This window comes from Phyllobates terribilis, unplaced genomic scaffold (assembly GCF_046119375.1).
Source record: "Phyllobates terribilis strain yellow unplaced genomic scaffold, ASM4611937v1 Scaffold_5__5_contigs__length_657084704, whole genome shotgun sequence".
NCBI lineage: Eukaryota > Metazoa > Chordata > Amphibia > Anura > Dendrobatidae > Phyllobates > Phyllobates terribilis.
The window spans coordinates 414528293-414542335 of NW_027362765.1; the positions used below are offsets into that span (position 1 = coordinate 414528293).

The 14043-nt window shown below is 39.6% G+C and overlaps 1 protein-coding gene across 4 annotated transcripts in view; it reads right to left on the minus strand.

Annotated features, from left to right (window-relative positions):
* Positions 1-14043, minus strand: part of LOC141273393 (alpha-2-macroglobulin-like protein 1) — a 185954-nt gene that overhangs the window by 15634 nt on the left and 156277 nt on the right. For all 4 annotated transcript variants that reach the window (XM_073685157.1, XM_073685156.1, XM_073685155.1 and 1 more), the window contains 5 exons: positions 13669-13793; positions 10802-10892; positions 9772-9840; positions 8574-8676; positions 5045-5084 (listed from right to left, as the gene is read on the minus strand). In XM_073685157.1, coding sequence (XP_073541258.1) covers positions 5045-5084; positions 8574-8676; positions 9772-9840; positions 10802-10892; positions 13669-13793 — 428 coding nt within the window. The remainder of the gene's footprint in view (positions 1-5044; positions 5085-8573; positions 8677-9771; positions 9841-10801; positions 10893-13668; positions 13794-14043) is intronic.

The window sequence follows — 14043 nt, forward strand, 5'->3', positions numbered from 1 at the left end:
AAAGTCCCACACACTGCTAGAAGGCCAAATATTTTTTCAGAGCTAGATGCAGAAAAAAATTATATTCAGTTTGCAACCTGATGGAGGTCTGTATAGATGGATTAATAGAACAAGACCCACACACAGCTAGAAGCCCAATATTTTTTCAGAGGTAGATGCAGAAAAAAATATATTCAGTTTGCAACCTGATGGAGGTCAGTATAGATGGACTAATACAACAAGTCCCACACACAGCTAGAAGGCCAAATATTTTTTCAGAGCTAGATGCAGAAAAAAATTATATTCAGTTTGCAACCTGATGGAGGTCAGTATAGATGGACTAACAGAGAAAGTCCCACACACTGCTAGAAGGCCAAATATTTTTTCAGAGCTAGATGCATACAAAAAATTATTTTGAATTTGCAACCTGATGGAGGTCAGTACAGATGGACTAATAGAACAAGTCCCACACACTGCTAGAAGGCCAAATATTTTTTCAGAGCTAGATGCAGAAAAAAATTATATTCAGTTTGCAACCTGATGGAGGTCTGTATAGATGGATTAATAGAACAAGACCCACACACAGCTAGAAGCCCAATATTTTTTCAGAGGTAGATGCAGAAAAAAATATATTCAGTTTGCAACCTGATGGAGGTCAGTATAGATGGACTAATACAACAAGTCCCACACACAGCTAGAAGCCCAATATTTTTTCAGAGGTAGATGCAGAAAAAAATATATTCAGTTTGCAACCTGATGGAGGTCAGTATAGATGGACTAATACAACAAGTCCCACACACAGCTAGAAGCCCAAATATTTTTTCAGAGGTACTGTAGATGCAGATAAAAATTATTTTTAATTTGCAACCTGATGGAGGTCAGTATAGATGGACTAACAGAGAAAGTCCGACACACTGCTAGAAGGCCAAATATTTTTTCAGAGCTAGATGCAGAAAAAAATTATATTCAGTTTGCAACCTGATGGAGGTCAGTATAGATGGACTAACAGAGAAAGTCCCACACACTGCTAGAAGGCCAAATATTTTTTCAGAGCTAGATGCAGAAAAAAATTATATTCAGTTTGCAACCTGATGGAGGTCTGTATAGATGGATTAATAGAACAAGACCCACACACAGGTAGAAGCCCAATATTTTTTCAGAGGTAGATGCAGAAAAAAATATATTCAGTTTGCAACCTGATGGAGGTCAGTATAGATGGACTAATACAACAAGTCCCACACACAGCTAGAAGCCCAATATTTTTTCAGAGGTAGATGCAGAAAAAAATATATTCAGTTTGCAACCTGATGGAGGTCAGTATAGATGGACTAATACAACAAGTCCCACACACAGCTAGAAGCCCAATATTTTTTTAGAGGTAGATGCAGAAAAAAATATATTCAGTTTGCAACCTGATGGAGGTCAGTATAGATGGACTAACAGAGAAAGTCCCACACACTGCTAGAAGGCCAAATATTTTTTCAGAGCTAGATGCAGAAAAAAATTATATTCAGTTTGCAACCTGATGGAGGTCTGTATAGATGGATTAATAGAACAAGACCCACACACAGCTAGAAGCCCAATATTTTTTCAGAGGTAGATGCAGAAAAAAATATATTCAGTTTGCAACCTGATGGAGGTCAGTATAGATGGACTAATACAACAAGTCCCACACACAGCTAGAAGGCCAAATATTTTTTCAGAGCTAGATGCAGAAAAAAATTATATTCAGTTTGCAACCTGATGGAGGTCAGTATAGATGGACTAACAGAGAAAGTCCCACACACTGCTAGAAGGCCAAATATTTTTTCAGAGCTAGATGCATACAAAAAATTATTTTGAATTTGCAACCTGATGGAGGTCAGTATAGATGGACTAATAGAACAAGTCCCACACACTGCTAGAAGGCCAAATATTTTTTCAGAGCTAGATGCAGAAAAAAATTATATTCAGTTTGCAACCTGATGGAGGTCTGTATAGATGGATTAATAGAACAAGACCCACACACAGCTAGAAGCCCAATATTTTTTCAGAGGTAGATGCAGAAAAAAATATATTCAGTTTGCAACCTGATGGAGGTCAGTATAGATGGACTAATACAACAAGTCCCACACACAGCTAGAAGCCCAATATTTTTTCAGAGGTAGATGCAGAAAAAAATATATTCAGTTTGCAACCTGATGGAGGTCAGTATAGATGGACTAATACAACAAGTCCCACACACAGCTAGAAGCCCAAATATTTTTTCAGAGGTACTGTAGATGCAGATAAAAATTATTTTTAATTTGCAACCTGATGGAGGTCAGTATAGATGGACTAACAGAGAAAGTCCGACACACTGCTAGAAGGCCAAATATTTTTTCAGAGCTAGATGCAGAAAAAAATTATATTCAGTTTGCAACCTGATGGAGGTCAGTATAGATGGACTAACAGAGAAAGTCCCACACACTGCTAGAAGGCCAAATATTTTTTCAGAGCTAGATGCAGAAAAAAATTATATTCAGTTTGCAACCTGATGGAGGTCTGTATAGATGGATTAATAGAACAAGACCCACACACAGGTAGAAGCCCAATATTTTTTCAGAGGTAGATGCAGAAAAAAATATATTCAGTTTGCAACCTGATGGAGGTCAGTATAGATGGACTAATACAACAAGTCCCACACACAGCTAGAAGCCCAATATTTTTTCAGAGGTAGATGCAGAAAAAAATATATTCAGTTTGCAACCTGATGGAGGTCAGTATAGATGGACTAATACAACAAGTCCCACACACAGCTAGAAGCCCAATATTTTTTCAGAGGTAGATGCAGAAAAAAATATATTCAGTTTGCAACCTGATGGAGGTCAGTATAGATGGACTAATACAACAAGTCCCACACACAGCTAGAAGCCCAAATATTTTTTCAGAGGTACTGCAGATGCAGATAAAAATTATTTTTAATTTGCAACCTGATGGAGGTCAGTATAGATGGACTAATAGAGAAAGTCCGACACACTGCTAGAAGGCCAAATATTTTTTCAGAGCTAGGTGCAGAAAAAAATTATATTCAGTTTGCAACCTGATGGAGGTCAGTATAGATGGACTAATAGAATGATGCTATGCCCAAAAGATTTTACTTCACTAGGTGCAGTAAAAAAATTGGTATTCTATACACAGGTGGTATATCTTGCAACACAGATAGGCTACTCCACTGACTAACACACTCTGCAATAGGCCAAAAAGGATTAGCTTTGCTAGATTCAGCCAAATGCTGTGAAAAAAACTTGCACAGCACTGGCACAGACCTGCCTGGCAAAAACTGATAGGAACTGATGTAACCTAGTCCTGAAAAGGACTCCAATTACAATTAGTCTTTACTCCCACAATCTATCTATTTAAGAGCACAGACCTCCCTGATAAAAGTCGTAGGAAATGCTGTAACCTAGTCCTTAAAAGGACTGCAATCACAACTATTCCCTACTCCCAAGCTATCTGTAGATTTGTGCGAAAATTGGCTTGAAATTAACAAGGTATAGCGCACACAGCAACAGCGGTGCCGTCTAACACGCAGCTGCAGCAGTGAGAAAATGGTGGCGACGGGGAAAATGGCTGGGTCTTATAGGGCAAGGACATGTGACATACACTGCCAATGACACATGCCCTTGCTTGTGTGAAAAAAAGCACTTCGCTCCGTGTGTGCGCTGCTGATAGGCTGACAGATTGCACCTCCCCACTGCAAATGCGGGAAAGAGAAAAAAAAATGGAGATCTTCATTGTTCCTGCAGAGATCCATCCCCTGCCCCTCCCCCCACCCCGCTGTACACTCAAACTGCGTATTAACATTAATTTTCATCATTACATAACAGTTCTCGAACATAACCTCGAACAACCGAATTTTTCTCAAATTGTTCGTGTTCGCCGAACGGCTCGAACACCGCCCAAAACAGCTCGAATTTGAGATTGGCGAACAGTTCGAGTAGAACAACGCTCATCTCTAATCATAAGACAAAAAAAAGGAAAGTGACTTAAAAAAAACCAAATGATTAATCGGGGCCAAAATATGCTTTGTGCCAGTTACCAGTTCAAACTACCTACAATTTTTTCTGGGAGTGCTTCTTCAACCGAGGACATGTAAGTGAAATGTAAATAGAGTTGTTCATCGTTGTCAAAAACCCATCAACATGTATTTTAAGCAGGTTGTCCAGCCTTTTGATATTAATGCTTCATCTTTAGGATAGGTTGGCAATATAGGATTGGTGTGGGTTCATTACCAGACATCCCAATTGATCAGCTATTTTCAGCTCTGGCAGTAGCCAAATGTGAACAGTAAACTGAGCCGGAATAGCATGGCTCCATTCATTGTGTAGTGGCCATTGCTGAGCACTGTAGCTCAGTTCCTATTGGTTATCATAGCTTGACCTATCAGCGGCCACTACCCAGTAAATGGAGCTGAGCTGTTTGCTGTTTAGATCTAGCTACCACCGGAGCTGTAAACAGCTGATTGGTGGGCATACCCAGTGTCCAATCTGATATTGAAGACATCCAAAGGATTGGTCATGAATATCACTATACAGGACAACCCATTTAAATGGATTTTTTGGCCTTGGGGTACAAGTCTGCAGTCACTCTATGTGCACTGCGCGTTGTGATGATTCTCCAGTGCCGGCAAAAGGACTGGTGGGTGCGTAACTGCATGTATATGATTTGCATATATTTGGTCATGTGACAACTAGATGTATTAAGCGAGGCTGGGCATTTCTAGTTGGAATATGACCGGAAGTATGCAAATGGCATACTTGCGGTCACATGACCACCCGCTTCCGGCTCCGGCACCAAAGAATCTTCACCAGCGTGCAGTGCACATGCTGTAAAGATTCACAAGTCTACAGTCACATAGAGTGACCCCTTTAATTTGATTAAAATGCATAAATCTGTTTATACGATGAAAATTTTTTACAAAGTTTTTTTTTTTATCTTTTTTTTTATTTATTGTTAGCACATTTCCCATTTCCCAGCACTTGGTATTTATGGCAACTTTTTATGGTAATTAAAAAGTTATTGTCATATGAAACGCATCTCTCACCAAGTACAGGGCGAGTTGTATTCTGCAGTGGCATATTCATCTGAAAGACAAATGTATGATAGATTATTTGTTGTGGTTGCAAACAATGATCTCAATTAGAAGAATTCCAAGACTATTTGTCTTGAGATGACCACCAACAATTTCATTGAAAATTATTATTTTTTTGGGGGGCTGGTCTCAACAAACATTGCTGCTATGCTGAATATACGGCGAAGATCTGTCATACAACATTTCCAGATGAGAAGTGGCCTCTTGAAGAGTTTTTTTCACTGTATGTTAATAGGATGAGCTCTTATTTATTGCTTAAAATGGTAGCCCAGCTTGAAAAAAATATCCTTAAAAAGTAACCGTCATTTTAATTTATATTTCGTAAATTAATAATACACATTAAAATAAGCAACACTGTAATATATCTTATCAGAAAATTCTGCTTCTTTCTCCTCCTGGACTGATCTTTCATTCTGAATTCTTGGGCAAAATCTCCATTCAGCAAAGACAGATTTTTCCACTACTGAAATAGGAGATGATAGAACTCTTAAAATTCTATGGAGATGGAGGAGCTAGAGGCCGACACAGACATCCTGCTGCAAGCACTACTGAAGCAACAATTACAGTTCTCCAGAGAACTTTATGAGCACCAACTGTCATCACCTATTTCAGTAATGGGAAAGTCTGTATTCACTGAAGACACATTTTACCCATGAATTGAGAATTTTGAGAATGAATGATCAGTCCAGGAGCAGATTGATGCAGATTTCTATGATAAAATATATTATAAAGTTTCTTACTCTCACATGTACTATTCATTTATGTAAAATAAAGAAATAAAATGACAGTTACTCTGTAAATGTACTAACTAGTGTTGAGCCACCCCCGTAGTGTTCGGGTTCGGTTCGTCGAACACCGGGATGTTCGAGGAACTGTTCGTCGAACTGTTCGTCGAACACCTTAGAACACCGTCGAACACCGTTAAAACCAATGGCAGGCAAACAAAAACACATAGGAACACATAGAAAACACCTTCAAAGGTGTCCAAAAGCTGACAAACTGCTCAGAAGACGCTTTCTTTAAAAAAGCCGGCCGGTAATTCAGCAGCGGCATACACCGGTACCCGACAATTTAGACATGAAGGAATAGAGCATCACACATAGATTAGATAGATAGAAACATGTCAGTCACATATATATGAAGTACAGTGACAGTGTTGCTTACTGTACTTGTCATTTAGTGTAAAGGATTTATTAAAAAATATAATAGTGTTTTCGTGCACCGTCTCTTTAAAAAAGCCGGCCGGCAATTCAGCAGCGGTACCCGACAATTTATAACAGAGAGAATAGAGCTTCACACATAGATTAGATAGATAGAAATATGTCAGTCACATATATATGAAGTACTGTGACAGTGTTGCTTACTGTACTTGTCATTTACTGCAAAGAATTTATTTAAAAAAATAATAGTGTTTTAATGCACCGTCTCTTTAAAAAAGCCGGCTGGCAATTCAGCATCTGTACCCGACAATTTAGAATAGAAGGAATAGAGAATCACACATAGATTAGATAGATAGAAACATGTCAGCCACATATATACGAAGTACAGTGACAGTGTTGCTTACTGTACTTGTCATTTAGTGTAAAGGATTTATTAAAAAATATAATAGTGTTTTCGTGCACCGTCTCTTTAAAAAAGCCGGCCGGCAATTCAGCAGCGGTACCCGACAATTTATAACAGACAGAATAGAGCTTCACACATAGATTAGATAGATAGAAACATGTCAGTCACATATATATGAAGTACTGTGACAGTGTTGGTTACTGTACTTGTCATTTAGTATTAAAATAAAGGATTTTCATGTTTCACTGTGAGCACTGTTCCCATCGATTTGGGCAATCACTGTAATGCCACAACCACCATGGCTGTGGCATTACAGTGAGTGGCAGACAATCCCTGCATGATTGGTGCTCTAAATAGCGCCAGACATGCAGGACACGCTTTTGGTGCACGAACAGTTATCGAACATAACCTCGAACAGCCGAATTTTTTGCAAATCGTTCGGGTTCGTCGAACAACTCGAACACCGCCCAAAACAGCTCGAATTTGAGATTGGCGAACAGTTCTAGTCGAACACCGCTCATCTCTAGTACTAACATACTTCAAATATCAAAGGTCCCCAAATCTGAAGATATCAGCATGTTCCTGGGGCTTGGCCGCTCCACTTCCTATTGGTGCTCAACACAGCAGAGCGTTTCCTAGAGCAGCATATTATCAGTACTTTGTATAAGGGGGCCTGAACTTACTGGCTTCTTTCAGATTCGAAAATTTCTATGCAGCCAGTCCCCTCATTTGTCTATGTATCATCTGTAACAAAGAAGGGGGCTGCTTTCCTACACAGTACTGATAAAGTGCTGAAACAGGAAACACTTCTGTGTCAAACACCAGTTTCAAGTGGAATTACTAGGGCACCAGCCAGAGCTGATATCTTCAGATCGAGCCTAGTCAGGTAATTAAATAATACAGTAATGCCTCAATTTATGAGTTTAATTCGTTCTGTGATCGAGCTCTTAATTCAATTTGGTCATATATCAAATTAAATTTCCCCCAGTAAAATGAATTGAAACACTATTAATCCGTTCCAACCCCCCAAAAATTACACCAATTTTTTTGTTAGGTGTTTTTAAATAAGAAAAAAAAACTTTATTAATAACAAATACAGTAATGTACAGTATAAAAAACCATTAAGCGTGTAATAAACTATTGTACTGTACTTTTTTTTATAAATAACTTCACTTAATCATATTCACATATAAAAATAGCAAATATTGAACCCTAAAACCAGCATGCCAAAGAGTCAGAGAATGCGCAGTATATTGTATCTTGCTGCACATGTGAAATAACATACAGTACTTAGAAGAAAAATTAGCAGAAGCATAAATCAAAAATAACAACGGTGGCTCAGTGGTTAGCACTGCAGCCTTGCAGCACTGGGGTCCTGGGTTCAAATCCCACCAAGGACAACATCTGCAAGGAGTTTGTATGTTCTCCCGGTGTTTACGTGGTTTTCCTCCAGGTTCTCCAGTTTCCTCCCACACTCCAAAGACATACTGATAGGGAATTTATATTATGAAGCCCCAATGGGGATAGTGCCGATAATGTCTGTAAAGCGCTGTGAAATTAATGGCGCTATATAAGTGAGTAAAATAAATAAATAAAACCTTTATCCTACGTGCAGTCCCATGTCAAATGCATGCAGCATGCAGTGCTAAAATAGAGTCCACCCCAGGAAAATGATTCACAAGAAAAGTGCAAAAGCAATGACAGATATGCTTGTATAGTAGGATAACCACGTGGTGAGTGTCTTAAACTCGCTCGCTTGTAATTCAGATCTCAGCTCGCTTCATAAAACAATAAATCAATTGAGTGATGGCTTGTATCTCGGAAATGTCTTAAGTAAATGCACTAGTCAAGATATCACTGTAAATATAGTTGTACAGGGAGATTACTGAAAGACATAAGATGGAGGAGCCGCCCTCACCTTTCTCATAGTAGTCATAGATTTTTACAGCCGCTGGTTTAAGGTTCATTACTGGATATTCCTGCTCAACTAATAATGAAAAGCTGGAGATGATATGTCCAATCTAAGGATTGTAGGAAGAAAGAAAATAGAATGTTGAGCGAAAAGATGACATAAACAATAACAGATAATAACTAGATAATTATTTCTTCCATGATTATGCTAATAGTTAAGTCATTTATGATCTCAAATCTTGGAGCTGCCAGTAGCGGATCTTGATGATTTGCTGCCCCAGTGCATTCAGTGAGGCAGAACAGACGTTTAGTATTTGGTCAGTATTTTACCTCAGTATTTGTAAGACAAAACCAGGAGTGGAACAATCAGAGGAAAAGTATAATAGAAACACGTCACCACTTTTGTATCTCACCCACTCCTGGTTTTGGCTTACAAATACTGAGGTAAAAAAGTCATCAAATACTCAACTTGTGCATGTGGCCTTAGAACCAAGATTCTCACAGATGACTGGTTTACATCACTGTAGAAGACCACAGAATATGTTAGAAATCTGTATGTATAATCTTTACTTAAAGGTCTTTTACCACAAAGTACATTTTAATTAATAGATCTTGGAATAAAAATAAAAAAGTGTTCCTGTGCTGAGATAATCTTATAAATGTGCCCCTGCTGTGTACTGTGTAATGGCTGTGTCTGACCGTGCAGGAACATGGTCTGATCATACCACATCTCCTGGGAAGGGGAGGAAGCAAAAGAGTATACAGACATCACAGAACGGGATCACAGCTGATTCTTTCTATGGGTATGAGGCTATGTTTTACCTCAAAGAAAGAATCAGCTGTGATCCGGAACTGTCCTGTCTGTATTCTCTCTTTTGAATTCTCCCCTGCCCAGGAGATGTGGTATAATCAGACCATGTTCCTGTACCGTGACGTACAGCCATTACACAGTACACAGCAGGGGCACATTTATAAGATTATCTCAGCACAGGAACATTTTTTATTAACACAACCAATTGTGTAACTTATTTTTCTTCCAAGATCTATTGATTGAAATAAACTTTGTTTGTGGTAAAACCCCTTTTAAATATCCATTTGATCAGTGTATGTAATTCAGTTTCATTTATAAAGCTCTGATAAAAAAAAAACAGCCTTAATACTATGGCAAGTATGTATTATTCCCTAAGAATAGAAGTAGATCAGACCTCATCCAGGTAGAGAGTCAACGTGTCTTCCTTTTCTTCAGCCCGCTGAATTACATTAAATGCTTTTAACTAAGGATGCACAAAAAAAGATAAAAACATTGATTAAGTATTCACAAGTATGAAAAATTACAGTAGCTAAGTCTAGATATCCTGTATATATTGAATTTAATTGTTCATTTTGGCCAAAAACTAACATAACTAGATATTAACTTTTATGTTATTTCATAGTTTACCAGAGAACTACTGTATATTAACGCTGCCATAAAATGGCATTGCCCAGAAGATACAAAAACAAGATTAGATTCCATCATGAGCAGATTTTCCTAAAAAAGCCATACTACTCCCATTTGAGAGGAATGCTTAAGAGCCTGTAAGAATTGCTCTAAAGCTGGCCAGATTCAATGCTCCTGGACTCCTCTGGCAAATCTGACTCTTCTAGGTAGACTGTATGGGAAACCATACCGCTGATCCAAACCATCAATCTTCAGGAACATTTGCCCCCAAATAGAGGCTGGGGAGCTGTGTGCTCCTGAAGAAAGAATATGGTCCTTTAAGCTCATAGTTGGGCAAAGATTGGTCTTCGAATACACTTTATATCCAATGAGGGCTTTCTACTTCTGTACTTTGGATCCTACTTTTGACGCCAATGTCAGAAATTCCACCCTAAAGAGGGAACTTCAAGATTTTTCAGATCATCCCTATGAAACACCTCCATTATAATTTCTTCAAAGATGGGAAACCTGTCAACACTTAGGTGCCATTTTCAGAGCAGTATTCATGACTTATGCTGCCAATAAGGCCTCAGTATAATTTTTTTGTTCCGTTATCCTTCTATGGATTTATATATCCCAAAGCAAAACTGAAAGAAGTTACTTTATTTTTTATGTTATAAAATCCTCTAAGGATATAACCAATTAAATTGTCAGTTATAATTCAGACATAGCATTTCTGGAGATGCAATCCAAAAGTCTATTTTGTATTTTCTCAAGGCGCAGTGAATTTACCTGTATTTATATAATAAGGTACCCACCTGTTCTATTGAGCTCTTTAGTGGAGAAAAGCCTGACAACATCTTCACGTCAATTAAAACCATGTTCGATTTCTGACGTGATCCTGTGTATCTAGAAAAAGCAAATATTGAATAAAAAGGATGACTTCTTTGTGAAATCAACTTTGCCAGGTCTCTTTAGATCAGCTCAATGCATACACAGTGCTAGTTGCCAGTGATTTTGGTTTTGGACCCTAGTATAAAGTTCTAGCAATGTTATGGCTTTAAACTATTTGTACATGCTTAGAATTTGCATTAGGGGAACTAACCGTGAATTTGGAGGATACTTTGTTGCTGTATTTTGGATTTGGGTTGTGAATTCACATATATAAAAATTCATTTTCGACTTTAGCCATGGAACTTCAAAACCCGTTCCCCACCTATCCACACCTGTGCCCCTCCTCTTATGTCCAATTCCCCACTTCCCTAAATGATGAAATATCCTGGAATTGTTGATTTTTGTCAAGTTTAGTGGGGCACACGAGATTCGCTGATCAATTAGGGAATTGTCCTTTCATTTCAGAGGCCTCTTAAAAATTGCTAAAAAGTTGACAATTATTCTTGACAGAATCCTCAGTGAATGAACTTTTAGAGTTGTGTAAGAAAATCCACCTCAAAATCTTAGCCATAATGAATGAATTGTGAAAAAGAGGCACAATATTGCATAAGTGATGGCATATTTCTATGATTGTTGAGGTCTGACTGCTAGAACCTCACCGATTGATAATTTGAAGGCACTGCCATTTTTGTGGAATATCACTGCACCTTATGAAGTCTTCTCTGGTCATAGACACATTATGCAACTAAACTTCTGGACATTTGAGGTCTTCTGCATAAGAAAAGCTCAATGAATCCCAAACACTTTATTTTTGTGATCAGACTTGATTCCTAAATTTGACCTTAACTGATCAACAAGTGGTTGCATATCTTTAAAATAAGCCACCACTGAGAGATGAAAGTTCCTTCACTGAATATTGCATGTATGGGATCATTTGGGAGATTTTACACAACTCTCATGTTGGGTCAAAATGAAAATGATCTTGGCTCTAAAAGAAAGAAATCTGTCCATACCGTAGCTGGATCTCCATGATGAGCACTTATACCCCCAGGAGTTTAGATTATTGCAGTTATATATTTAATAGTGTGAGCAAATCTTCTTTGGCAAGGAAATTAGATTTGTATCTAATCAGATGTTCCATATTATTCTCTGATAGACCACAGAGCATAATAAATGCAGCTTGTAAAAAAAAAATTCTCACTTCACTGCTGATGCTGACCTGTCCCATTACTTTCCATCATACTGTTATGTGATCCGTTCAGATTCCTCTTTCCTTCGGCATGTCTTTGGGCATCTTCACACAATTCTGGGGCTTTCTGCACTGCGTAGGCCTCTGACATCATTGTAAAATTACAATGTCATAATGTGCATTGCATGTGTGACACCCCAGGGGTCTGGTTGCCACAGTAATAGAGATATTATGTCTGAGAGCAAGTGGGAGGTTTCTCTGGTCAGGATCCCTAAGCATGCAACACGGTCCGCCCAGACCTGGGAGGGGAGGAATCTGCCCTTATAAAACTGGGTCTGGGGTGGGATTAGAGCAGTCAGAGTGTAGCTGCAGACAGAGTCAGAGCCTGGAGTTCAGTTCCAGACACAGGGAAAGGAAGAACTAGGAGCTCTGTAGGAGCAGTAGCAGAAGTCCAGGGGCTGGAGCTGAGCAGAGTTCGCCCTGGACGAAGATACTAAAGCCGGACACAGGAGTCCGAGGCTGTGGGGACTGATATACACCCAGCAGCAGAAACCAGCTGGCAGGGGATTCCAGGTCCTCTGGCCATAGAAGCCCGGAGGCTCAGTCACAGAGAAGGGACCAGCGCCGCCATCCAGGAGCGGAGGCTAACAGAAGGCCCCAAGTCACCAGCCATACGGGTGAGCACCACACGGTATACTCAGGGACGTGGGCTACTTGTAACCGCTGATAGCAAGGTAGCCAGGAAGAGTGCAGATTAACGGGGAGGCCTACAACTCCACCTGGCCAGGGGAACTCCTGCTTGCTCGCAGACTGACCAGGCCCCTTATACTAGCCAGTACTCCCGGGAGGGTCTGCCTTGTACCATCAGTAAAGACCCTGAACTGCACCTCACGTCTCTGTGATTCCTTGCCGCTCCTGCACCATTAGCACTGGGACCCTCACACCATCACTCCCATCATCTTCCACATTAGCTGCCCTGAGGCAATACTCCTCCCGTGGGGAGTTATCCCATACTCGGCTGCGCAACCAACATCAGCCTCAGCGGTCGGCAGCGCAGCGGCGGTCCCCACTGACCGCAATCCACGGGTGGCGTAGTCGGACACTTATTACAACATTTAGACTGCCACTGGTTTGACCACCCTGGGCACGGACCGAGTCACCGCCACGGAGAACTACAACCCCCAGCGATCCGGCTCCGGGTATTCCCCCTGCACAGCAGCAGCAGCACAGGCCCAGGGGGCGCGTCACATGAGCCTAGTCAACACCAAGGGTGGCACACGTCATGACGTCACAACATGTTTCATGATGTCAGAGGACTATGCAGTGCAGAAAGCTCCTGCACAAAGTGAAGAGGACATTGCATGCCGGAGGAAAGAAAGGAGTGGAGCTTGGCTGTGGTGAAAACAAGATAGGTAAGGTGTGTATCATTTTTTCCTTTTAGTCCCTTCCCCAGACTTCTACAATACAGTAAATACATATTGCTGAATTAGCGTGAAGTAAATTGCAAAAAATTCAGATTCGGGAAAATCTAATTTTTTCTAAAATTTAAGTTCACATTGAACAAATTTTCTCATCTCTTCAATTCAATCTACTTAAACTCACGCTACAAAAATGTTGATTTGAAGCCTTGTGGGGAGGCCTCTGGTGCATTGAATTGGTCTTACATCCAGCCGGATCATAAAGGTAGCATCATTTCTTTCTGGAGGGACGTTATATCTCAGGAGAGCCTGCAGAATAATGAGCTTAATTACAAATTACAAAAAAAAAAGAAAAAAGAAACAGAAGCAGAAGAACCAAACTTGTTTAGAAGCTTCAAAAGGTTTTTCTCATATTCCTAAATGGGTATTGTCAGATTGGGCTTGTAAATGCAAACGATTTTGCAATATACTGTACTACTCATTAGATTTGAGAGTTGTCAGTGGATGATACCTTTTAATGGCTAACTGAAAAGATAGTAACAAATTGCAAGATTCAAGA